Source organism: Vicugna pacos, chromosome 22 (assembly GCF_048564905.1).
Source record: "Vicugna pacos chromosome 22, VicPac4, whole genome shotgun sequence".
In the NCBI taxonomy this organism is placed as follows: Eukaryota; Metazoa; Chordata; class Mammalia; order Artiodactyla; family Camelidae; genus Vicugna; species Vicugna pacos.
This window is the reverse complement of record NC_133008.1, coordinates 11793933-11820237: the sequence shown is the minus strand read 5'-3', so window position 1 is coordinate 11820237 and position 26305 is coordinate 11793933. Positions and strand designations below refer to the sequence as shown.

Below are 26305 nucleotides of genomic sequence, written 5' to 3'. Positions count from 1 at the left end.
AGGACAGTTTTAGGGATTTTGATTATCTGAAGGAGAACTGCAGTCCCTCTGAGGCCTGTCAACATCAGGTTCACTGTTATTCATGGGGGTAGCCTTTGAAGGCCCCGCAAAGGGAAGGATTTCACTTGGTCCCCAACACCCAGCCCTTACCAGACCGTGGCGTCTAATCCTTGTGCTCTTGGCCCTCGGGAGCTGTCAGAAGCTCAGCTCCACATTTCTGCTACCCACTCTGGGATCAGCAGATGCTCCCAGGATAGAACACCAGCGTCATCTCTCTGGTTCTCTCCATCCTTGCTTGAATCCTAGCCTGGCAGTTCCTCACTATCTTGTAGTTCTCGTGTGCCTTCAAGGAGATGTGTGTGGTACTTCTGTCCAGCTCTTCTAATTGTTCTGAGTCTTAGGACTGATTAGGATGACCTAGTCTGCCATCACTGGCAGTGAAAGTTCTCTGTTTCATTTTTAACTTAAGACATTCATCAGACTTAGTAAACACCTCTGGTAGCACCGTAGGTTAATATACATCCAGCCTACAGCTCCCAGATCCCCACTGCTCTCTTAATAGACCCTTTATGGCACGAGGCGCCCAGACTGAGTATCTTGGTGTTGCAGCTTGCTGGGTTCTAGGTGTTTAGGAGTCAGCTAAGGTCTTACTCCCTGCCTTCATGAAGTCTGCCGTCTGCCCTTCCCTTTCTAAAGCCTTCCAACTTTCATGGGCCAGTATTCCCATTCAACATCATCTCTGTCCTCAGCTGATCTCTTGAATTGCTATGGTCATGATTTCAACTGTTCCTCCTCTGAGTGAACTCTCTCCCTGCCTTCTTACTGTTTTCAAGGCAGTATAGGTCAGTGTGAGCCTGGCATGCAGGTCTGGTCCCATCCTTCTCTGTCTCATGGCCTGTAAACCACTCACCCTCAACTGTACCCCAGTCTCTTAATGAGGCTGTTTTGGCACATACTAGTTTGTCCTCCTAGATTTAGCATCACCTCCACTGGGAAGTCTTCCCTGATTCTCCCAGGCTACATTTGAAGCCAGTTTCTGTGTCTTATTTCAGCATCTCTAGTACTTGGTGCTTAAGAGGTGTCAATTAATGTGGAAATGAGCTCCTTTCCCAAGTTTCAGCATCCCCTAATGCATTGTCTTTTCCACCTTTTCCCCCAGGAACCTCAGTCATTTTTCTGGCTCTTAGTGGGAGGCAGGCCAGTTGCTTATCCACCTGCGTCCCCCAGACACAGAGTTCACAGACCTGTGGGACACTGTGACAGTGGACTGCCACCTGCTGGTGGGAAGGTTTCTAGGCCAATAACTGGAAAGTTTCTAGGACAGTGACAACTTAGGGCTACAGACAGAGGAGGCATTCTTAATCTTAAGGCATTCCACAAAGAATATGAACTCCTCCGAAGAATACCTTCAAATGCAGAGCATAAAGTACAGAGATTACAAGTGAAACCAATCAAAGTGAAACAGAGGTGTCAAAATATTAGAAACACTATTATTTATGTGTGACATATATATATGTATTGACATTAAGTAACAGTATCTAGCGATAAGCCCAACAACTACTGTAATTTCAAAATGACAAACGAAAATGGTAATTGGAGATGCCTGCAGCAGCTCCAATGTGAGGTGAAATCTCTGATTTCTACTGTTGGCACAGTCTCAAGTACTGGTAATAACAGAGATTGTTGCCTACACCCATAAAGAGAGGGATTGCTGAATTCCAGTTAGAGGTTTGTGACACTAAAGACCAAATCTTACCCATCCAGGTACAGAGATACCCTGAATTCTACTCATGGATCCTTTGTGTGTGTGTAGGGGGCGGGGGTGGTCCATGGGCCCTAGGTTAAGAACCCATGAATGGGCTTTTAGAGGCATGGCAGACACACACTTTTAAATATGGCATCGATGGCTAGTGGTTTAAGTGTGTGTGGTTCTGTTGAGTGTAATGGGCATAACTGGCAGGACAGGAGATGTGGAGGAGGCAGGGAAGTTCGAAATTTGAATCCCATAGGCGTCACTTACCAGTGTTGTGAGCTTCAGCCTGACCCTCTCCTTACCCAGTGTCTGTTTCCTCATCTGTGAAACAGGAATGGCAAGGTCTTCCTCCCGGGTTGTTGGAAGGATTCAGTAAGTTAACGTGTGAGAACTCTTGGGGGTCAAATGTTTGCTGTTAAATGAGAATATTAAATGTCTGTAGAGAAAACACACACACAAAACCAAGCGTAACTTCTTTCAGAACAGAAACCCCAAAGTCTGACTTGCTGTCCAACCTGGAAGGCACCAGTGTACTCAGAAGACAGTAAACCCTTCCCTGCCCAGCAACTGTGGGCTAGTCTGCCCTGCTTTGCCCACCTCAACCCAAGAGAACAGCCCTAAACGCAAAGAGTTTCTCACGCTGTTATTTTATTAGAAGCATATTTACACTCTTGCAGTTAACTGTGCAGAGAACATTTTACAAAAGTTTTGTATAAAGATCAAAAACTACATAAAAATAACTTCTATTCTTCATAAAGGGAAAAATATAAGTTAGTTATATTTACTCTGCTAAAAACTGAGTGAAAATGAGAAACGCTTCTGTCTGTCCCTTCCAGAGAAAACATTAGCACAGAGCACGAGGAATACTGCATGGGCCTTCTCAGTGACAGTCCCTGCACACGGGCTCCACCGGGAAGCTGGGACACCCAACCAGACCCCATCCAGAAAGGACAGGGGAGCTGTGGGGGCTCGGGCAGCGCTGAGCAGGAAGCAGAAAGTCCTTGAATGAGATTCCATTGTGAATAATAAGCCAAAGAAGGAAATGATCAAAGACTTTGGCCTGAACCATGAAACTGGCATTCCACCTAACTGTCATTCTCACACCCCAGGCTGCAAAAGGCAGTGTTGTAAATAAAAGCCCAGACCAGCTCTGCCACTGGTCAGTGCCTGACCCTCCGCCAGTGCTGGCCTCGCCTGGTGGGACTGGGTCTGTGTTAGTTCATGTTTTCCTGGCACCCATGCACCAGAGAATCAAAGGGGACACTTATTTGACTTGTCTCATTTTTGTGAGACCTTTCAGATTGCCCCATCTGGTTCAAATACTGAAGCAGGTAAGCTGAGTGCTCATTAACCTGAGGACCAGCGCCGTCCCACAGCCCCCAGAGCATCTTTACTGTATATAGAAGACTCGGGGACCCCAAGTCCCTTTTTCTGTTGAATGCTACCCTTCCTCCGAAAGATCCAGTTATAGCCAGTGCCCAGAAAACTCCAGGGAATTGCTTTAGAAAGACAAAGCACCAAGCCTTAACCTATAGGAGTGAAGAAAGAAAAGTCCACCTGGGGTGTGTCAGTCACCCTATCACCAGCAAAATGCTACCCAGGCTCAATACAGCCATTTGATTCTTCAAAATCACCTTCGGTTTTCTGGGTTTTTTTTACAGCAGGTATTCCTAAAAAAGCCATTCATTTATATTTGTATCAAGTTAGAGATAAAGATGAAAAAAGTTTTCTTTATAAATAAACCGAATACCGGTTTGAGCATTTGCTTAACTGGATAATCTACACTGTGCAACCTGTGAGGACTGGAATTTGTGGGAGGCCAGCTGAGCCACCCACAGGCCCACAGTTCCATCTGAGATAAAGAAGCCTTGCTTCTGCCAGGTGCCTGGGGGCTGGAAGCGCTACATTTCTCCCTGTTGCCTTTTCTTCCTGAATAGGAGTCCCAGGGACTGCCAGCCTCTGTCTGAAGCATAAAGCTGGACTTGGGAACTCGGAGGGACACAGGGCAGAGGGAAGCGGCCTTCCCGTATCACCTGCAGACAGGATGGGCAAGTGGAAGACAGAATGACTAGGTTGGGAAAGTCTTCCGGGGGTGAGAAATTTATCCCTGAACATAGGATCCCACACGGGAGCCAAAAGGAGTCACAGGCTAGCAGCACACCCCAGACCAACAGCTCCACCTAATGTGCTCAGATGCACGGTCTCAGGCAGCGAACATGTTTCAGTCTACCTGGCATAAGAGGCCCAGGGCAGAGGCAAGCCTGGGTAGTGCCAGCGGGCCAAGGTGTGTGTGTGTCTGTCTGTCTGCCTGCCTGCCTGCCTGTGTCTGTGTGTAGGAGGCGTGTGTGCACAGGAAGGAGCGATAAAGATGACATGAAACACCTGAGATCAGCAGAAGGAACAGTTCGGGCTCTCCCCATTCCCACCGTTGCAGGCATGTCTCAAGAGAAAAGCAAACTGGGGGACTAGAGGAATGAGGGGCCCTCTGACCAGCTGGCTGCAGACCGGGCCCCACTGGGAGTCAGAGCAGCTGGGAGGAGCTGTAACTCTTGTCTGACAGTGCAGGAAGTGTCTGAAAGCCACCAAGAGTTACACCATGGATGAGCCCGTGGTGACTTCAGGTGTAGCGCTCTGTGTCCACAGACAGCAAAACTGGTGTTTTGGCAAACAGGAGGGGCCTTGAGGCCACAGAGCACCTATTCCTCCTGGCCCATGGCCCCACCAGGCAGCCCAAATCACCGACAGCTGGCAGGGACCCAGGGCGTAAAGAGAATATACATTAGGATCAGGCAACACACGTTAAAACCTCGCCTGCGACGAGTGAGCGAGAAGTCAGGAACACTGGGGCGGATCTGTCGGGCACAACTGGGGCGGCACAAGGCCGGGGGCTGGATTTGAGCTGACGTGGAAGCAAGAGGGAAGGGGGTCCTGAGTTACTTGTTCACAGAGAACGGGACGGCCCCAGAGGCCTGCCGGCCTGTCAGCCACAGTCCTGGGCGGCTGTTAAGGAGCATCCGCAGAGCTGTAGGAGAAGAACTTGGTGGCCTTGTTTGGCGTGGTGGGGTTCGGGCTCTCTGTCTCCTCATTCATTTTGAAGAACATCTCCTGCTCTCGCTTCTTCTGGTTCAGATCTTCTTCCAGAGCCTAAGATAGAGAGAGGGCAGATGAAGCTCGGTTGGATCCCACAGGACCCCCAACAAAGTGGCCTTCTCTGGAAGTTTCCCTCCCAGGCCTTCGTGCTTGGGTAACCTGGCCTTCCCTCTTTCCTTTCCCACAGCCCAGAAGGTAAGGACCACCTCCCTTCTCCTGCCACAGCCACATGGGAGTTTCCTGTGGGCCAGGGGCTCTGGTTTGGAGAAATGCCAATCCAGGCAGGGCAAGAGGGAGAAGCAGATGCAGACCTGCTGGCAGGGAAACAGCCAAGTGAATGGAGAAAAACCTGAGGTACAAATTAGAGCAGGAGATTTAACAGCGGCGGGGAGCAGAGATGTCCAAGTTACGCAGTGCTCCTAACCAGGGCACTGTCCCACACAGTCAGGGGAGCTCTTTTCAAAAGACAAGTGCAGTCATGCCCCCACTGAGATTCTATTCTGAAAATCTCCAGTAGGACAGGGGTCTCTATGTTGTAAAAGCACATCCTGGAACTCCGAGGGGAGCTTCCCTTGGGCACATTGCAAGTTTATCTAGATAAATTGGATCCTACCAGAAAAATTTCTTGAGGCTTCTCCCAAAATAAGCATTCAATTAAGAAAGGAAGCAGAGTGCAGAGAAAGACCATGAGCTTTCCAGTCTGACAGAACTCAGCTTCGTGACCAGCTCTGCGGGCCTCTGCATGTTTACCTCTCCTCCCCAGGTCCCTTTCTTCTCGTGTAAAATGGCAATATCATCTGCCTGGCAGGGCGGTTACAGATACTAAGTTTAAAACTAAGGAGCTATACTTACTTAGTACTTCCTGTGCCAAGCGCTATAGTAAGTGCATTATAGCTTATTTAATCTTCACCCTATGAGACAGATGTCCCCATCTTATAGATGGAGAAACTGAGGCTCAGGGAGCTTAGGTCACTTGCCCAAGGTCCCTCAGCTAGCTGGAGGCAGGGCCAAGATGGGTCTAACTTCAGAGTTCAAGCTCTGAAACACTGTGCTTCACTATCTGCAAAGCCGGGCACATGTGGTTACTCAGTAAATGTGGCTTCATTAGTAAGAGGTGTCTGACCATCAGCCAGATTTCCTTACTTTCCCAATAGAAGTATCTACTTTCATAGGATTTGAAAACTATTCTTTGGATGCCCTGATACAGTCTCAGTAAATAACTTAATTACCAGATACCCCCATAAGCACTTGTTCCTTCAGTTGTACTAAATTCTAGTGAGTTCTCTCTGCCTCTTAGACAAGATGGGGAACAGACACTGGATCACAATGCCAATTCTCCCAATCTGTTATAAAACATCCATATGAGGGAGGGCAAGGTATTTCAAGTCACGCCCCATCTTGGACTTGACTGATGTGAAATGTCTTGCAATTCACAAAATTCTTGGCTCAGGTTCTCTTTTTCTGGATATATTAATATTCAAGTGTTTGTGACAAGCAAACATTATTATAAGTAATATAAAAATAGTACTGTTTAAGCTTTTATAAGAGGTTACAAAATCTAGTGTCTGTAGGAGCCAGCAGGTGAATTAAACGAGTGAAGAGAGCTGGATGTGAGGCAGTAGAGGGTGGTAGGGACTGCAGTGAGGTGAAGAGCCTATGCAGTGTCTGAAGAGGGCAGTTTCTCCTCAGCTCCAGCTGACTGCTGTCATGAGGTATGATGGGCTAGAGCTCCTGGGTTTTCAAAACAAACTGGAAATCCAGATTTTTATGTAAAAGTTCTTTACACTTAAAAAGTTGGCAACTTAAAAAAGAATTTTTAATTGCTGTGTGTTGGTCAAACCTAACATCTGTAAGCCAATTTCAGCCCACAGGCCATCAGTTTGTAACTTCTGCTATAGGACTACAAATTTAATTGTAATAGCTACCACTTTTTTGAGCACAGAGAGGTTTAGTAACTTGTCCAGGGTCTCACAGCTGGTAATGGGGAAGCTAGGACTTTCTCCTGCATCTGTCTTACTTCAAGGCCTATGCTCTTAAGCACTACTCTGTATTACCTCTATATAACCTAAGGTAAGAGTCAGTGATCTTTTTTTATGTAAAGGGCCAGGTTGTAAATATCTTCAGCTTTGCAGACCTTAAGGTTTCTGTCACAACTACTTAATTGCTGTTGTAGTGTAAAATCAGCCATACACAATATGTAAATGAACGAGCATGGCTATGTTCCAATAAAACTTTTATTTACAAATGCAGACAGTGGGCCAGATTTGGCCTTCCCTTCTGTTTCAAGGGAAGAAGTGTTACCTTCATCTTATATCCCCCAAAAGCAAGGTTCAGGGGCAAGACATGTCTGAGGCCACATTCTGAGTTAACTATGACCCAAGCAACACTTTATTGACCCTACCAATATATTCTGTACTTGAGAGAAAGAAATCTGAATTTTCCTAAAAATATTGTACAATGTACAATCATTTCCCCTGCCCCACCGCCCCCCATGCATGGGCAGCAGGTCAAGGCTGCTGACTGAAACGCAAGAGTGTAAAGGAATGTTTATTCCAGAATGAAAATCATCACTTCAAGGTCAGCGTTCCAGCAGCAACCCACGTAACTAATGACAGAATAATTCTACAAAGAACTCTGGAAAGAGGCAGCCCCCGCAAGCAAAATCCAAAGCCAGCTCTCCAAACACATGCTTGTGGTACCTCCCCTAAGCCCAGGCGCCCCCACGAAGATATGAGGCAGTTGCTAGAGGCAACGTGATCGTTTTCAAACCCTCTCAGGATGTGTCAAGGGTATAGAACCCCCAGGTAAGAGAACCAGGCGAACGTTTATTTCCTGATGCCTGAGTCAACCTATGTCAGTAGGAGCATTATTGATTTGAGTGTCAAGTAACAAAAGTCCTAGCAGGCCGTGGTTATAGACGAGTGTGGGCCTGTTCACGACAAGGTCTGGGGCCCTGGCCAGCTTCCAGCCAGAAAGCTCCATTAGCACAGGGAGGGAAGACCCAATTCAAGGACTTCCAAGGCCATTATGTGGCTGAGGTGGGCAGCTGCCTCCTGTCCAGACCACAGTTACAGCGAGCAGAGCTCAAGTGGCAGGACAAATCTCAGGGCCCAAGGACATGTGGTCAAGGGTAATCAGGGCAGCTCTTCCCTCCGAGTTCAGGAGAGTGGAAGGAAATGAGTACGTCCTTGGCCTGTACTGTGGGCTGGTGACTTTTTATATAACACTACACAATATTCATATCTTCATCTTACAAATGACCACACTGAGGCCCTGCGATGGTTCATTTATTTGTCAACCTGGCAAAGCCATGGTAGCCAGTTTGGTCAAAGCCAGTCTAGATGTCATTGTGAAGGGGTCTTTTAAAGATGTGATATAACATTTAACTCAAGTGACGCTGAATAAAGCAGACTACCCTCCCTAATGGGGGTGAGTGTCATTTATCAGTGGATCCTTGAGAGAAAAGACTGAGGTCCCCCTAAGGAAAGAAGACTGTGCCTCCAGATGCAACAGCAGCTCTTCCCTGGGTCTCCAGCCTGCAGTCTGCCCTGCAGGTTTAGACTTAAGAGCCCCTACACTCAGGTGAGCCAGTTCCTTAAAATAAATCCATAAATGTGTGTCTCATCCATACCTCTGTCTATCTCCACACCCTAGGCAGACACCTGTGGCACATCATGGAGCCGAGCCCACCGCCGAGCCCACCAGCCTGGACAGGGTTACCTTTTTGCGTGGCCGGAGCTTGTCCCGCCAGTCCTTCAGGTTCTGGTTGTGGCTTTCGTCCAGGGCCTTCAGCTTCTGGGTTTCATGCTCTACCAGGAGGTGACACTTTTCATTCTGGAACATATTCCAGGCAGAACAGGTAAGAAGCACAGAGGGCGGAGACACACCTTATGCTGTAGCCATCATTCATTACTTCTCCTTGATTATAAATCCCATTTATACGAAACTCTATGCGTGTAAATGCATATGCACCAAGAGGTGCCCAGAAGGATATTCCAGAATATTAACAGTTCTTACTGTGTAGTGGGATCTGCAGCAGTTTTGCAGCTTTCTCACTTCTGCTTTTTTGCATTGTTTGAATTTTTCAACATGAATGTATGTTATTTTAACAAAACAATAAAACTATTAACAATAAATGTGCCCTAATCCCACCACACAGAGGCAACCACTAAAAATATTAGATGTATTACCTATCAGTCTCTGTCCTGTATATATAACTCTGAAACCTGCCTCCCTCGCCTCTTAACATTGTAATATGAACATTTCTATAAAGAATTAATTTTTTATAATCATTTTTAATGCCTACAAAATATCCCACAATATGGATTTATAAAACTTACACATTCTCCTATTTTTGGCCACTTAGGTTGCTCTTAATTTTCACTGTTTTTTGGGGTTTTTTTTTTGAGTAAAGGTAGATTTATTCAAAGAGATACATTGAAAGGCAAGAGAAAGGTCATGAGGTGTGGGGGTTGGGTGCTCAGATTAAAAGTAGCTACACACTCCATAGACAGAGTGCGGGCCATCTCCAAATGGGGGGAGAGAGAGAGAGAGGCCAATTTTCACTGAATAGCATTGTGTTAAACATCTGTGCTATGGACTGAATTGTCTCCTCCAAATTCATATGTTGAAGCCCTCATCCCCAGTGTGATGGTATTTGGAGATGCGGGGCCTTTGGGAGATAATTTAGGTTTAGATGAGGTCAAGAGAGTAGGGCCTTCCTGATGGGATCAGTGCCCTTATATAGGAGGGGACACCAGACAGCTTGCTCCCTCCCTCTCTCTCCATCTCCCTTCCTTTTCTCCCTCTTCCCTCATCCTTTCCCCCCCCTTTCCCTCCCACCCTCTCTCCCCGCGAGGACACAGCCAGAAGGCATCCATCTGCAAGCCAGGGAGAGAGGCTTCACCAGCTGGTAAAGCTGATCTTGGACTCCCAGGCTCCAAAACTGTAAGAAAATAAACTTCGGTTGTGTAAGCCACCCAGCTGTGGTGTGTTGTTTTGGCAGTGTAAGCTAAGATAATCTGCAAGTATCAGTATTTATTTATATAAATTATATGCATAAGTTTCTGCATCACATACCATTTCCTCAGTAGAGATCTGTGGCAGGGGATAGGGGCTGTGGGCCTGACCAGAGCTCTGCCAACCTCACCTCTCTCTCTCTGAGGTAAGTTATCTGCCTCAGAAAACTTACCTGGAATCTCTCACAGGCAGACGTGACCATACATTCCTCACAGGGAATCAATTTTGTGGTGTACAAGGAGCTTGAAAGCAAGGGGGAAAGGGCCTTTATCCAGACACCTCGACCCTACTGGATGGGAAGGGTAGACCCCCTGGGGGGATTTTTATCTGGGGTTTCAAGCTCAAGGGTTTTGGGAGTTTAGGAATCGGTCTAGTTGGGAATAATACCAATAGCAGCCCTGAGAACCTCTGACCTGCCCCGAGCTGGGCGCCCAGCACTCTGCCTGGGTTTTCTCAGCTCATCCTCACAGGAACCCCATGAAGCAGGGCTGGGAAAACAGATAACAAAAGATGAGTGGCTACAATTCACACAGCAACAACCAGCACAACCCCTACCTAACAGGCTTCAACATCTGTGATGTTTCCTTCACTCTTCCCTGCCTTTCCAGAAATTGCCAGAGGGATCCGGTAGCCTAAACAATTTCCCAAGGTCACAGAGGTTTGTGACCATCCCTCAGGTAGTAATGCCTCGCTCCACCACAAGGGGGCTCCAAGTACCAGCCCCTGGGCGGGGGTCCCTTAGGGTGAGGCTGAGTCCGGAGTGGAGCATCGCGGCTCTCCCTAGGGAAAGGGGGTCACAAAGGGGCTTGGCAACCCCAGGATACCTTTTCCTGGCCTTCGTGGGAAAGTTTTGAGCTTGTCACCATTAAGGATGATGATAGCCGTAGGTTTCTGTAGATGTTCTTTATCAAGCTGAGGAAATTCCCCTCTATTCCTAGTTTACGCAAGAGTGTTTCTCATGAGCAGGTGCTGGCTTTGGTCCAATGCTTTTTCTGTATCTATTGCTAATATGATCATGTGATTTTCCTTCTTTCGCCTGCTGGTATCATGGATTACATTATTGGTTTTTGCGTATTACACCAGCCCTGGGATAAATCACACTTGGGCATGGTATGTAGTTCTCTTTATACATTTTTGGATGCTATTTGCTAACATTTTGTTGAGGATTTGTGCTTTGGTGTTCATGAGAGTTACTGTTCTGTAACTTTCCTTCTCATGATGTCTTTGTCTGATTTTGGTATTAGGGGAATTGGGACACCTCTTCCCAGGACACAATGATGACGAGAAATCCAGCGGCATGCCGACTGCTGGGCCCCAGGCATGGCACTTTCAGCTCCGTCATCACATTTACAAAGTCTCGCTCCAGTTCTGCAAAATAGGAGTTATCACCCCACGCACACACACCCATTTTATAGACATGGGAACTGTGGCTTGGGAGGGCGACGTGATTTGGCCAGCATCGCACAGAACAGCAGGACTGAATCCATTCCACCCCGAGCTTGTCTGATGAGACTCCCCTGTTTGTGGGCTCTTTGGGCCCCCAGAGAGCTGGCTGCCCGGGGGCAACGGAGAAAAAGAGCGGTACCTGCAGCTGCTGCAGCTCGCTCATGTTGCTCTCGCACTGGGCCACCATGTCCCGCATCTGGTTCTCGTGTTTCTGCTGCTGCTGCAGCCGCTCTGACTTCTGTCTCTTCTCCTCCTGCTGGGAAAACTGCAACAGAGAACAGAGGGGTCCCTCAGGGGGCCACAGGGTGGCCTGCCTCAGCCCTGTCCCAGGAGGACCCCACCTGTGGGGCTGATTTGTGCACGACCGCTGCGCCACTCATGCTGTGCCCCCCTGCTCGAAGTCCTCCGCCTGAGCTGAGACCCAGTCCCTGCCCTCAAAGAGCCCCCAGGCTAGTGGGGACATGACCCTGTGCTGTGACACGTGCTAGGAGTCACAGGAGCCCAGGGCCACGGACTCCATGTCCCCGAGCCACGGGGGTGACTTGTGAGTGGGGTCTCGGTGGATGAGAGGAAGGGGTTTATCCTCAGAGGCAGCTGCAGGACCGATCCCCCGGGGTGTGAAAGGGAGTGACGCACGAGACAGCAACGCCAGGTTCCCTCCCCACCTGTCCTGTCCACCACAGGGGGATTCAGCGCCAGGCTTATGAGGTTTCCATTCCATTCCTCGACCCTGTCCTGCATCTTACATTTTATATCCCCCCCCGCCACGTAAGGCTCAGGCCCCACCTGCTTGATCTTCTCACGCTGCTCAGCGGCGCTGCCCGCCCCGTTGATGTGGAGGCTCTTCTTGTACATGGCCATGCGCGTCTTGCCCTCGCTCCTCTGAATCTTGGGCAGCCGCGCCTTCTCCTGCTGCTGCCGCACCTTCAGCTGCTCCAGCATGCGCTGGTTGTAGCGCTGCATCTGCTCGCGCTCCTGGGGGGGGGGGGGAGAGGAGACGCCCAGCCAGGGCCAAGGTCAGCTGTGCTCCGGGCACCCGAGTGTGATCAGAGGCCAAGGCTGCCACACGCAGCCCAGGACCCAGCGGAGCAAGGCTTGTGTCCTTTTACTTCTACTCTTCAATAACATTTTCTGTTCTCATTTCAAAAAATTACTGGTAACGTTCTGGATTCTTACTTTCTAAATACCTTCTCATCTAATCAATGGTAGCATGTCATCCTGAGCTAGTATCTCAAAGCAAAAGGTACAATAATAGGATAGTTCATCGTTACTGATGGCAGATACCAGTTCCTATTTTTTAAAGTCTTGATAAATTTGAATTTTTTCCCTCCCCTAACACCTGTTTATATTTCAGAACTCAGCACAGGCAGCCCCTCCCCCAGGAGGCAGCCCCTCCCCCAGGAGGCCTCCCCTGACTTCCTACCCAGGTTGGGCACCTTTCTTCCACGCTCCACAGCCTTGTGCTGACGTCCATCATTGCACCTGGGTTAGGAGTTGTCATAACCCACACCAGCTGTGCAGCCAGAGCTCGGTTTATCTGTCTCTGTCCCCACTAAGGCGACTGAACCAAGCCAGACAGTCACACAGAAGAGAGTGCTCTGGCCACACAGAGCAGGGGCCCTTGTCCTGTCTGAGGAGATTGGGGAAGGATTCCTTCCTGGCAGAGGTGGTATTTAAGTTGAGACCTAGAATTATTCTGAGGGAATGCATGGGAAACAGAAAGTGAAAATGGAGAGACAGGACCAAACAAGGAAGGGAAAAAGGCAAAAGAGATATACATCAGATGTCGGAGTCAGTGAGGGAGCTGCCTGGGCCGTCTGCCCCCCCCCGGATGGTTTCCCCTATTCCTGGTCCCTTGACCTGAGGCAGGACATCCCCCAAGAACTTCTTGAGCCTTGCTGTGGCCAACGTGGCTCCCCTCGGGAGTAAGTGACGCCCCATCTCAAGGCAGCCTCACGGCGCCCCCCAGTGGCAGCCCCCCCACCCAGCCAGCTAGGAGCCTCACCTTCTCATGTTTGCGCACCAGCTCGTGCCGCTGGAGGAAGTACTGGTCTTTTAGCTGCTGCTTCACCAGCTGATGCCTCTCCTGCAGCTGATGCTCCTCCATCTCCCACAGCGCCGCCTCCCGGTCTGCGGAGGACAGGCTACCTGGTGAGGTGTTGATGGCCGGACGCCCACCAGGCCCTCCCACCTCCGCCCTGAGCCAGATCTCCTCACACTGTAGCTGATAACTGTGCCACCTCATAAGACTGTTGGCTCAGCCAACTCCCAGAAACGTCCTTAAAACCTAAGGGATGACAGCTTCCAGCACCACAGTACAGCGGGAAGTGTTTGGAGTCAGGAGCTAGAGAAACCGGAGACCGAGGCTAGAACCCAGCTGCGTCACTGGGATTTGGGATGGGCAAAAAAAAAAAAAAAAAAAAATTGTCTCCAGGCCTCATCTTCCACCTCTGCCAAATGGGCACAACCATACCACAGAGGGAGACACGTCCTTGGAAGACACTTTTATGTTCAGTCTACACAGCACGCCTGCTTACCTAATGGGCAAATGGGAAGGGCTCACATGGTAACCCCATGAGGAAGACAGGACAGCCTCTTGTCACTATTTCCATAGGTGAGACTCTCTGCCTCCCATCTATACGTGACTGAAACAGTATCTGGCATTTTATTCCTGGAAGTCTATTAACTGACCCTGTGCTCAGGGCAGAGAACTGGCGTCAGATGGAGAACCCCACGCCCTGTAAGGCACAGCTGGTCATACTCAGCCCACGGCGAACGTTCAGTTTGTTTCACCGCGCTTCTGTTCCCATGAAAGCTGGCATCTACCTGCAGACTACTGCAACAGTGATTTGGCTTCCAAACCAAAATCAGAACCACCGTCCCACAAGTAGGATGGTTCTTAGAGACCATCTCATGACAAAAGGAATCAAGGGCTTTCCTGAAACATCCGTGGCTCTATTCGAATGTCAGGATACAAGGACCCCATTTTGCTTGGTCCACACCAACACAGGGGTCGATGCCGTCCGGCTGCACTGGCCATCAGAGTCCTGGCACGGCCCCTGTCTTGTAAGTGAGCCAGAGGCAGCCCTGTATGTCGGTCCTGTGTTTACGTCTTCACCGCAGACAGGGCCCATTAGCTCTAAAGCCCACAGGCTCCAAACTCAGATTTTCACTCATCCAGTTATTTTAAATGTAGTTCAGACAACAGACTTCTAGCCATTTGGAGCCTGCTTGCTTTGCATACCTCTATAAAACTGCTCCCAACATCTGCTAGCCGTAGATAAGATAGCTTGGGGGCTCTAAACAGACCCCAAGCCCTGCGCTGGAGCTCTCCACCTCAGCCTCCCCTGCTGAGCTCCCCGCTGCTGAGTGACATCATCCAGATGCATAAGCCTCCCCCATCCCCTTCCTCCCCAGGGGTGGTGGCCCACACTTGTCTCTGGAAGATCTCACGCTGGGAGACTCGCCAGCAGACAAACCTGCCCCAAAACGCCACCGCACCAGGGTAGTCACGGGCTTGGCTTCAAGGTAAGGTCTGCATTCAGGGTCCACTCTACCGCTCATGAACTCTGCAACCTGGCCGAAGAGTCGCACTCTCCAGGCCTCCCTTTCCTCATCTATAAAAACGGGGCCAGTAGTGGGGCCTGCCTTGGGTTAAGGAGAGGGTTCAATGAGGTTAAGCTAGGAGACTAAGGCACAGGGCCTGGCAGAGGAGTCTCAATAGGAGACGGCTGTTACCAAGGGGCTCTCCATACCGCCCCCGCCTCCACGACCCTGTTAACCCAGCTCACTTATTTACTATTTCCACCCACTCTGTATCGCCTCCTTTTCTTTTTCTCCCCTTGACATCTGCAATAACGTCACATAGTGTTGGTGAGAACTGGTATCTTTGCCTCAGTCCTGACCTCAGGGGGTCTCCCTCATGTTTCACCATGCGGGCTGAGGTCTGCTTCTCCGGTGGAGAAGACCTAACAGTTGTTTCTTGCCCGGGGCTGGGATGTCCATTCATGGCGACAACACGGGCCAACGTGGCGCCAGCCGCACCCCACCCACCGCACCCCCCGCTGCGGGGCACCCACCTCGAAGGAGCTCCTGCTTCTTAGAGAGGCACTCGCGCTCCTTGTCGCAGATCTCCCGCCTGTTGTCCGCGGTGATCCTCTTCATCGCCAGCTCCAGGTCCTCCTTCTGCTTGGCTAGGAAGTCCCGGTCCTGTTGTTACATATTTAAACTTTTAGGTGTGTTTATGGTATGGTGGCTACTACATCACTGAGATATTTACAGGTAAAAAGACAGGATGTCTGGACTCCAAAATAACACAGTGGTGTGGGGGAGTGAGTGGCCCGGAGCTGAGAATTACGGAGGTCAAGTGAGGGGTACATGGAGGTTCATTATACTGTTATACCTACTTCTGCTTATGTTTTTAATTTTCCATAATAAAAAGTAAAAACAATAAAACTTAAGAAATTTTAGGAAACATGTAAGAAATTAAAAATTCCTACTAACCTTACCGCCTGAGGCTAGCAACTGGTTTTGGTGTACCCATGTAAATGTATCTACCTCTGTTGTTGTTTCACAAAAATTATCTTAAAAGGCTTGAAGAGATATCTGTACACCCACATTCATGGCAGCATTATTCACAACAGCCAAGGGATTGGAAACAAGTGTCCACAGACAGATGAACGGATAAACAAAACACGGCATATACATACAATGAAGTATTATTCGGCCTTTGAAAGGAAGGAAATTCCGCTAGATGCTACAGCATGGATGAATCTTGAGGACATGGTAAGTGAAATAAACCAGACACAGAAGGGCAAATACTGTCTGATTCCACTTACATGAGGGCAAACCTGTAGACAAAGTGGAATGGCGGTTGCCTGGGACTGGTGGGGGGGGAGGGAATCCTAGGGAGTTATGTTTAACAGGTACAGTTTCCGTGTTTGCCAGATGAATAGTCCTGGGGCTGGATGGTGGTGATGGAGTACACGAAGATATGAAGGTACTTAGTACCACTGAACGGTACACGTCAAAACGGGGAAGATGCCACATGTTATGTCAATTTTACCACTGTTTTAAAAAATTATTAAAAAGACCTTTCTATGTCATAATGTAATCTTCTATCAAAAATAAATTTTAATGGCTGCAAATATTTCATGGTATAACTGTACCCTAAATTATTTACCCAATATATAAGATTGTTTACAGATTTTCTTTTAGATATTGCTGCTTCTCACATTCTGGTAGCTAAACGTCCATGAACCTCTGTGATGCTTAATCTTCAAGATTAGTCCTGGAAGTAGGAAATCCAGGCCAAAGGATGTGCACATTTTTGAGGCTTTTTGACACAGTTGCCAGATTGGACTCTTAAAGGGCTAGTCTGCCCTCCCTCCGTGGGGATGAGGGTCTGTCTCCCTGACCCTCCCCAGCCCTGGGAAGTATGATAATGTCCTGCAGTTAGACTCAGCTGGAGGTCCTGGACCCCACTATTAATGTGAAGGGGAGCCTCTGTGAAGGGGAAAACGAACAGCACCTACCCTAGTAAGCCATGAATGCTAAAACAGGCAACACACAAAGCATTTATAAGTGCAGACTCCAGCTTTCTCTGCATTTGGGGGCAGAGGAAGTGGGACAAAATGAGAGTGTGGCCCGACAAGAAGTGCAAAGAAGGATGGTGAGGTTGGGGAAGGGGGGACTGAGTCTAGGCGGGAGAGGCTGGCAGGAACCAGACCTACAGGACCTTGTAAACCCATGAGGAGGCTGGTCTGGCCTTACGGACAAAGTGGGAGCTACTGAAGGTTTTAAAGGCACGGGGTTGTTGGGGGAGGGTGACATGGTCAGACTTAGAATTCCTACCAATCATACCTGCTAGTGTGAGACAGAGAACTGCAAGGGAGCCAAAGAGGAAGCAAGGAGCCTCGCTGGGATGCTGCGGTAGCAGTCCAGGCAAAAGGCAATGATTGGGAGGGTCTCAGAGATGTTGACAAGGTGATGGATCCAGAGATAGTTTGGAGATAAAAACAAAAACCAAGCTTCAAGAGGTGATGAAGGACTGGAGGGAAATGAGATGTCAGGAATGACAAGGCTTCTGGCCTGGCAACACAGTGGAGCATGGTTAACCCCTCAGAACACGAGATCTGGACCAGGTCTGGGAGATCTGGGTTGGATGTCTTTGAGATTCCAGAAGATGCCACGTAGGCAGATGGATGTTCTGGGTTGGTCAAAGAGATGTGATGTACAAAAGACCACAGAGCAAGGCAGGAGGCGCTGAAGGCTTTGGGAGAGGTGGATGTACAGGTCTGCGGTGTCCAGAGGTGGGAGAGCTTACTTCCAGCTGGGAGCAAGGGCCATCGAGGAAGACTGCGTCGGGGAGATGACAACAGGGGTGCTAACTGGGATGGTCTGGATTTAGGTATTCAGAATAAGAGGTGAGGATCCGAGGGGTAGGGAGTGGCCACAGAGAGGGGCTCGGGTCACCATCCAGGGTCTCAAAGCTGGGACTCCCCAGCCCCTCTACTACCCAGCTGAGGGACAGGGACTCACGAGAAGGTGCTTCTTCTGTGTGTGCTCCTCCATCTTCTGCTTCATGCTCTCTTTCCGCTGCTGCCTGGGGAGCTTCTCCACCTCGTTCTTCACCTGCACCAGGGACAGCAGAGAATAGTTGGGGCGGGGTACCTCCTCATGCTTCCCAAGAAATAAGCCTTCAGTCCCAGGACTCCTGGGCCAGGGAGACTGAAGATGAGGCTCAGCTTTCTAGGCACCAGCCCCAGCTCTGCCCTCCACTGCCCTGACAGATACCACCTGTCTGCCGCTGGCTCCGGTTTCTAGACTCCCCTGAAGCACAGGTGCTGTGTTTGCAGTGTGGTATCCATCCTCTTCCTTTTGATGACAGCCCCTCAGTTTCCTTTAGGGCAGTGTTTCTCAACCTCTTTTAAAATTGTCTCCTCAGAATCCCTTTTAGACATTTTTTTCCCCTAATTACCCACCGCCTTGAAATATTAATACCACAGATATACTGTCAATCTTTTAAACCATTATAAGATCTAAGATGTTTTTAACTCGTTCCAGGTGACATCATCCCAGTTGACAATGCACGTAGGCAGCCCCAGTTCAACCCCTGGCATTTAGGTGTGGCTGATGCTCCCAGCCCCATTGGACTCTAGCCTGGGCAGGTGACCCAGGCTGTCAGTCAGCACATTCCATGCCTTGGCAACAGAGGCTGGTTCAGAGATGAGCATGTGACCTCACTGTGCTAGGGACAGCCTCAGGACGTTTACCGGAACTATGGGGACAGCCGGTCCCTGTCCCTTGGGGTTGCTGAGCTGGAGGATGTAGGCCATGGGGGGCCACCCTGGAGGGGTCTGCCTGAGACAGTCAACACAGGGAAGCAATGTTAAGAGATGAGGAAGGATTCCTGGCGACACTTCTGGCCTCCTGGTCAGAGGCCTGCAGTGTTCTCAAGCCAGCTGGGACCAGGTTTCTGTCTCTTATAACAGAAGAAGAGGAGATCCATGACATTTCCCTGCAAGGAAGCTATAGTCCCTGAGACCATTTTCTCTGAATACCCCATACCTTTAGGTACCTTCATAGGAACCTGACACTCCAAAACATGAGCTCACTAACAGGGCTCTTAGGAGCAGCCAGTGAGGGGAAAATACTGCCCATGATCAAAAGAGCGCCTTCCAGGAGAATTCTACTTCTGGCACGGCGCGGTAAGCCAGGACAGACGCGCTTTCCTGATGACTGCAATGAAAAACTCTGAATAAAATACAAAAAGCAATGATCTGAGGACTCTGAGAAGTAAATAAATTCAGGTGACCACGAAAGGGAGTCAGAACTTCTAGAAGTGGGGGCTGGTACTGGGAGTGAGTTTCCTCTTTTTTTTTCTTTCCCCTTTTGCTCTCCTGGCTTTACCCCAGTCCTAGACAGTGATCCAGTGATAAGGTAACTAAAACTGTAAGAAACTTCACATTCCTGGCCAGAGAACCAGGCAGCAGTCAATAAAATTAATAAACCTTTAGTCAGATTGACAGAAGAAAGAGGGAGAGGAGAAGGGGGAAGAAGAGGATACTACAGGACAAGTTACCAGTATGAAGGGTGAAAGCAATCACTACAGATCCTACATTCATTAAAAGGATACTCAGGGATACTAAGAACAGCTTTATGTCAATAAATTCAGCCACTCAGCTGAAACAGACAAATTCCTTGTTTTCCACAGTGGCGGCACCAATTTGCGTTCCCTCCAACAGTGTACGAGGGTTCCCTTTTCTCCACATCCTTGCCAACATTTGTTATTTGCATTCTTTTTGATAACGGCCATCCTGACAGGTGTGAGGTGATGTCTCACTATGATTCTGATTTGCATTTCCCTGATGTTAGTGATGTTGAGCAACTTCTCACGTTCCTGCTGGCCGTCTGCATTCCCTCTTTAGGAAAAATGTCTGTTCAGTTCTTCTGTCCATATTTTAAATGGGTTGTTTGCTTGCTTTTTAACTGAGTACAGCTGATTTAAAATGTTGTATTAGTTTCTGGGGTACAGCATGGAGGGTCTCGGAGGGCATTATGCTCAATGAAATAAGTCAGACAGAGAAAGACAGATACTGTAAGATATCACTTGTGAATCTAAAAAAATACAACGAACTCGTGAATATAACAGAAAAGAACAGACTCACAGATGTAGAGAAGGAACTAGTGGTTACGAGTGAGGAGAGGGAAGGGGGAGGGGCAAGAGGAAAGGGGGAGGGGCAAGAGGAAAGGGGGAGGGGCAAGATGGAGGGGGAGGATTAAGAGGTACGAACTATCAGGTGTAAAATAAGCTACAAGGATGGGGAATGGAACCAATATTTTATAATAACTATTAATGGAGTATAACCTTTAAACATTGTGAATCACTGTATTGTATACCCGTAACATATAATATTATACATCAACTATCTTCAATTTAAACAAGATGATATTGTAAAATAAATACACACATAAAGCTTAAAAAATGTAAAAAAAAAAAAAGGAACTACCGAAGCTCATTCAAGAAGAAACAGATAAAACCAGAGCAACGTTATAAGGAAACCACAGACCAATAGCCTTTTCATTAATACAGACTCAAAAGTCATCACCAAAATATTAGCAAATTCATTCCAGTCCTACATAAAAAGGAAAACATATAATGACCAAGTGGGCTTTATCCCAGGAATGTAAAGCTTGTTCAGTATTTGAAAGTCAACCAGTATAACTCCTAATATCAACAGGCTGAAGAAGACCTCTCTGACCACATCCATTGATAGAAGAAAACCATTTCACAGAACTCCACATCCATTCATGAAGAGATCTATTCGCAACCTAGGAATAGAAGGGACCTGAACCTGAAAGGGGGCACCCACAAAAAACCCCAATGCTATCTGAACTATGAAATACTAAATATTTTCCCCTTAAGACCGGGAACAAGGCAAGGATGCCCACACTGCTGTTCCTACTCAACAGCCCACTAGAGGTCCTTGCCAGCAAGATAAACCAAGAGAAAGCAGCAAACACAGATTAAAGAGGAAGAAACAGAACTGTTTACAGACAGATTCTCTATGTAGAAAATTCCAAGAAATCTGTTTTTTTTCAAGTATTAGAACTGACAGGTGAGTTTAGTGAAGTCAGTATAGAAGATTGATATACCAGTGTTTATGCTCTAGCACTGACGTTAGAAATTGACATTAAAAAAATTGTACTTTGTACAACAGCACCAAAATACGTAAGTGTAAATTTAACCAAATACATGCTGAATCTGTATGCTGAAAACTATAAACACTAAGGAAAGATGTCAAAGGAGACCTAAATAAACGGAGATATACATTGTGTTCATGGAAAGGAAGGCTCAATATTGTTCAAATTCCATTCTCTCTAAACTGATCCATGGATTCAACCCCGTCTCAATAAAAAAAATCCCAGCAGACATTTTTACAGGAGTCAAAAAGCTGATTCTAAGTTATATATGGATAAGCAAAGGAACTAAAATAGCCAAAACAATTTTGAAAAAAAGGAACAAAGCTGTAGGACTCACGCTACCCAATTTCAGACTCACTACAAAAATACATTTATCAAGACACTGCAGAATTGGTGAAAGACAGTTACATCAGTGGAACAGCAAAGAGAGTCCAGTTATTCACACACACATATATACATGGTCAACTGATTTTGCACAAAGATGCAAAGGCAAATATGAGTGGAGAAAGGATAGTCTTTTCGTGCTAGAAAATTGGACATCCATAGGCAAAAACAATTAATAACAGTGAAACTCACCCATATGTTACACATCTGATGTGAAACCTAAAACTGTAAAACATCTAACATTGCCAGATGTCACCTGGGGAGCAAAAGAGTCCTTGGTTGAGAAGTCACTGTAAATAATCTCAAAAATCGCATTTGTGCCACTTCAGCTTCCCCATCAGAGGGCTGCCTTGGATATACGGTGCATAACCATAATTTAGCATCTGTCTGGTGTTTGTCCAAATGCCACTGACCGCCCCATTCAAGGTGTCACGCAACTGAAAGGACCCATTAGCTTAGAACTGTGCTTTTCAAGCTTGATGATGTGGTTTTCCAGGAGAGAAGATGAGAAGCCACAGTTTAGGAAAGGGTCTGGAGATTTCTGCTAAAGGTGCTAAAAACAGTAAGAGGTGTTAACACCATTGACAATGGAGGGAGGAGGCAAAAGAACATTAAGAGCAGAGTCACATGGGGCTACTTGGCAAAGGGGCACCTGGACCTACTTGTTAGTAATCCCTGAGGACAGGGTACCAGAGTGGGACCAGTACCACACTGCCTGAGATCTATAAAGAAAGGCTCTCTACTGGATGTCAGGGATCCTGCTCTCTGGCCCAGGGCACATCTTTGGAACAGTCCCTAGACTTGTTAGCTTCCCATTTTCTCACTGGAAAAAAAAAACTACTTGTTTTTTAACTAAAATTTCCAGGATCCTCCCAGGAATATAATTCCGTTACAGAGCTCCAAACTATATAAAACACAGCTAAATTTTGTTTAATGAATTTCGCCCAGGAAGGCAGGAAAACAGTTCTGGAAAGATTTCCTTCAAGACTGACTGAGTTTGTTTTCAAATGTAGGTGATCTAAGAAGTAAGTTACAATTAACTGAGTTTTTCATGGATGCTAAATGTGCTGTGTGTATAGGAACCGAGAAACAGACCATCAATTCCATTCCCGCAGGATACATTTATTACACTTGCATATTTAGACACACAGCATTGGATTTAGTCACTTGAAACGATAATGAAAAATAAAGATGCCCCCATTCGACTAGTTTACTAGTAATGATTTTTCCTATATGCATACCTCCTAAGTGCAGGAAGCTCATTAACATGATAAATGTTTCATACCAACTGCTGTAACCATGAAAGAGGCCTCGTGAGGCATCTCAAGTTTTACCCTCTATTATTTTTGTACGTTTTCCATGCCTGAGTTCAGTGGATCGTAGGGAAGTGGACAGCATGAACCCTTCCTTGCTCTGAACTGGTTTTTTAAGAAGTCCACGTGGACCTGTGTATGGTCTCCTGCTCCAGCACCCACGTGTAGATTTCTCAGATGCAGCACTGGGCCGCCTCATGCATTCGTGGGTAGTTCAGAGCCAGCTTACCTGGGGGCCTTACCCATTCCCACCTTGGTCCTTCACCCCTGCTGGTGCATCCTAACCACCAGTCCAACGGCAGTGGGCAGAGAGTCTCTACCCAAACTTCCCATTCCCAGCTGAGCAGCCTGCAGCCCTCACAGGGGTGACATTTGCCATCCGAGAAGGTCTCAGGACTGTGGAGTAAGCAGTGGAGGACATGAATTATGGGACATCTGGGGTCCCACGAAGCAAAGCCTTCCGCTGGCCCCCACCAGCAGGAATCCCTAGACCTGACTTTGGAAATTGACAATGTGGTGGTAAGAATAAGCGAAAAGGCCACCATGCAGCCGAGGCTTACTAGCTGCCTGGTGCTCTGCCTGCACTGTCATCTGGTCCACATCTAGAACAACCTTTTCCATGAGTGACCCTGTCATTACCTGCTTTCACAGAGAAGGAGACAGGCTTGGTGAGTTTAAGCTGCTTGCCTGAGTTCAGAGTCAGGATTCAAACTCGAGTCTCCGACTCCAGGCTCCATACAACCACTTCAGCATAATGCCATCCTAGAGAAGAACTTGCTTCTCTCTTTACAACTTGAAGAGACCATCTTTATCCTTTACTCCCTCTAATAAATACACAGTATGTTCTCAAACTTCTTATAACCGTGGACGTTTCCATACTGGCAGCCTCTAACGACAATGGCAAATCTGAGGACAGGGGCTGTGTGTGATTTGCTCATCACCTCCTAGTACAGGAGCTCTAAAAACATACAGTGACTAATCAAGTAACAAAACCCCAGCAATCAGCTCTGGGAACCAGCAGCAAGCACAAGCCAACCCTTTGCCCGGCTCCACCGTGAAGCAGATTAAAGACAGTAGCTCTGGGTTCAATCAGCAGGGCGGAGTCTGCGCAGCAAGAATGCCTCATGGGAGGACAGTGACAGGGTCACGGTCTTACCAAACAGCAGAAGCCAAAAGCACAAAGAGGTCAAGTCTTTTCTTTCCATGAAAACTTTCTGAAGAAAAACACCCAGGGAAGAAGAAAATGTTAAACACTGAATCTGAGCGGAAGCCCAAGTACCGGATCCCACGCACCGCCTCAGAGCTCGCTGGCAGGCTTGAAAAAGCTCCTGGAACCCTGCCAACACGTTCAGCGGCTCAACCCTGTTAAAGATCAGCGCATACAAAGGGCAAGGAACTCTGTGGTGTCCTCTCACGCCTCCCCTATCCCAGGCACCTCCTCTGTAGCCTCCTCTTTTCTCCACTCTTACAATCCCTACAGCTCCTTCCCCCACCCACACATACAAAGGGTGCGCGTACGTGATGGGGTGAGGAGCCAAGAGGAAACTGGCATCTACTGGCTATTTATTCTGGGGCCGACACTGGGTACTTCTCATTTAATGCTCAAAATATCTGCGTGAGGAATGTATTGTTAACGGCAATGAATGAAATAGCAAACTCTTGGCTATGACTCACCTCCTTCCGTGATTTGGCCCCGCTCTACCTGCCTGATGTCACCTCGCACTAATCTCCCCCTAGCTTCCTAAACTCCTAACAACCTGATCATTTTTTAGCTCTTTGCACACTCCAAGCTCTTGCCTACACCTCAGGGCCTTTGCATATGCTGTTTCACCCTCTTGGAAGCATCCTTCTGGTCTCAGCCTAAATGTCACATGCTGAGAGGCCTTCCTAGCCCCCTCTAAAGCAGATCTCTCCATATCTTCTCTAGTTCACCAGCCTATCTGCTCTCACAGCATGTATGGAATGGACAAGTGTTTCACCTATTTGATGTTGTACTTTTGCCTCTGACTTCCCTGGCAATTAACGACTCCTTGAGTGTAGGGACCCTATCTATTTTGTTCATTACAGTATCCCTGGCATCTCGAACAGTGCCACACACGTAGATACGCAATACAACAGTAACCAAATATCTCTCACTTGACAGAAGGCAGCAGGACTCAGGCAAGTACAGGCAGACCTTGAAAATACTGGAGACTCGGTTCTAGACCACCACAATAAGGCAGGTATTGAAATAAACCCAGTCATATGACATTCTTGGTTTACCAGTGCATAGAAAAAGTTACGTTCGCGCTATACTGTAATCTATTACGTTTGCAACAGTATTATGTCTAAAAGAAAATTGTGTATCACTTAATCTTAAGATGTTTTATTGCTAAAAAATGCTGATCATCATCTGAGACTTCAGCGAGTTGTAATCTTTTTGTAAAAGTAACATCAAAGATCACGGATCACAGATCACCATAACACATGTAATAATAAAGTCTGAAATAATGCAAGCGTTACCAGAATGTGATGTAGAGACAAGAAGTGAGGCAATGCTGTTGGAAAAAATGGCACAGAAAGACTTGCTGGACGCAGGGTTGCTGCAAACCTTCAATTTGTTTAAAAAAAAAAAAAAAACCACCAGTATCTGGGAAGAGCAATAAGGCAAAGTGCAATAAAACAAGGTCCGCCTGCAGCTTGTGCAAAGGCCAGCAGTTTGCTCTGGACCGCGGAGCCAAGACGGAGCCAGGCCTGCCTCCCAAGCCCGTGCTCCCAGCCTGGGGCTGGGGATGTCTCTCTGTTCTCTCTGCTCCCTGCCCCACCCCACGTACTTCAGCCGCTGGCCCATTTCTCAGCAGGAGGTTCAAAACCAGGGTAAGTCGAGGCACTCGCCTCAGGCACAAAAGAGAACACCAGAAAACTAATCAAGATACATACAATTTTAAAAACTCAAAATTCATGCCAGGGGGAAGGGTATCGCTCAAGTGGTAGAGCACATGCTTAATTAAGAAGGTCCTGGGTTCAATCCCCAGGGCCTCCTCTAAAAACAAATGAATAAACCTAACTAACCCCCCCCAAAGAAACAAACAAATAAAAAAAAATTTCATGCCAAAATAATCATTAACAAAACCATCAAAACGTTAAATACAGACAAGACTAAGCCCTATATTTGCAGGACTCGGCCTCATGGCCTCACACCAACCCTGGCCCTGTTGTCCTGCCTCTAAATAGCTGACATTCTGTTCATCATGAATATTTTACACTAGTTTGTATTTTAAAACATTGCATTAGAATATTATTTATCTTGATCATGGAGTTTGGGGCACCTCCTTAAATTTTGTGTCCGAGGGACGTTGTCTCACCGCAGCCCTGGCCCTGATCAGCCCGCCCGTAGCCCTGGCTCCCGCAGGCAGCCACCTGAGGCCCCTTGGACACACCAAATGTCATGCGCATCGCAGAGTAAAGCCTGGGAGCTGGGGTCTGAGGCCCCCAGCACCGTGGCCCCCCCGAGAGGCTGTTCACCCACTGCACCCATCTGGGGACTGGGAACATCTAGACTGGCCCACCCATCCCACGGCTCTCCCCTCCTTCCTCCTGAGGGTCTAGGAAAGAA

The 26305-nt window shown here is 47.8% G+C and overlaps 1 protein-coding gene and 1 long non-coding RNA gene across 4 annotated transcripts in view; one reads left to right on the top strand and one right to left on the bottom strand.

Annotated features, from left to right (window-relative positions):
- Positions 1-16457, top strand: part of LOC107033077 (uncharacterized) — a 36756-nt gene extending 20299 nt beyond the window's left edge. Inside the window, exons 3-5 of one of the 3 annotated variants that reach the window (XR_012063100.1) lie at positions 8498-8702; positions 15952-16093; positions 16256-16457. This is a non-coding gene — a long non-coding RNA (uncharacterized lncRNA). Of the gene's footprint in view, positions 1-8497; positions 8703-15899 lie in introns of all 3 variants that reach the window. The other 2 variants (XR_001458481.3, XR_012063099.1) reach the window with 2 other exon arrangements.
- The window catches only part of STK10 (serine/threonine kinase 10), a 106575-nt gene continuing 82651 nt past the window's right edge, over positions 2382-26305 (bottom strand). The window contains exons 13-19 of the mRNA XM_072947237.1: positions 17849-17941; positions 15388-15517; positions 13314-13438; positions 12095-12283; positions 11448-11573; positions 8564-8677; positions 2382-4897 (exon numbers count right to left, since the gene is read on the bottom strand). Coding sequence (XP_072803338.1) covers positions 4757-4897; positions 8564-8677; positions 11448-11573; positions 12095-12283; positions 13314-13438; positions 15388-15517; positions 17849-17941 — 918 coding nt within the window. The 3' untranslated portion in view covers positions 2382-4756. The remainder of the gene's footprint in view (positions 4898-8563; positions 8678-11447; positions 11574-12094; positions 12284-13313; positions 13439-15387; positions 15518-17848; positions 17942-26305) is intronic.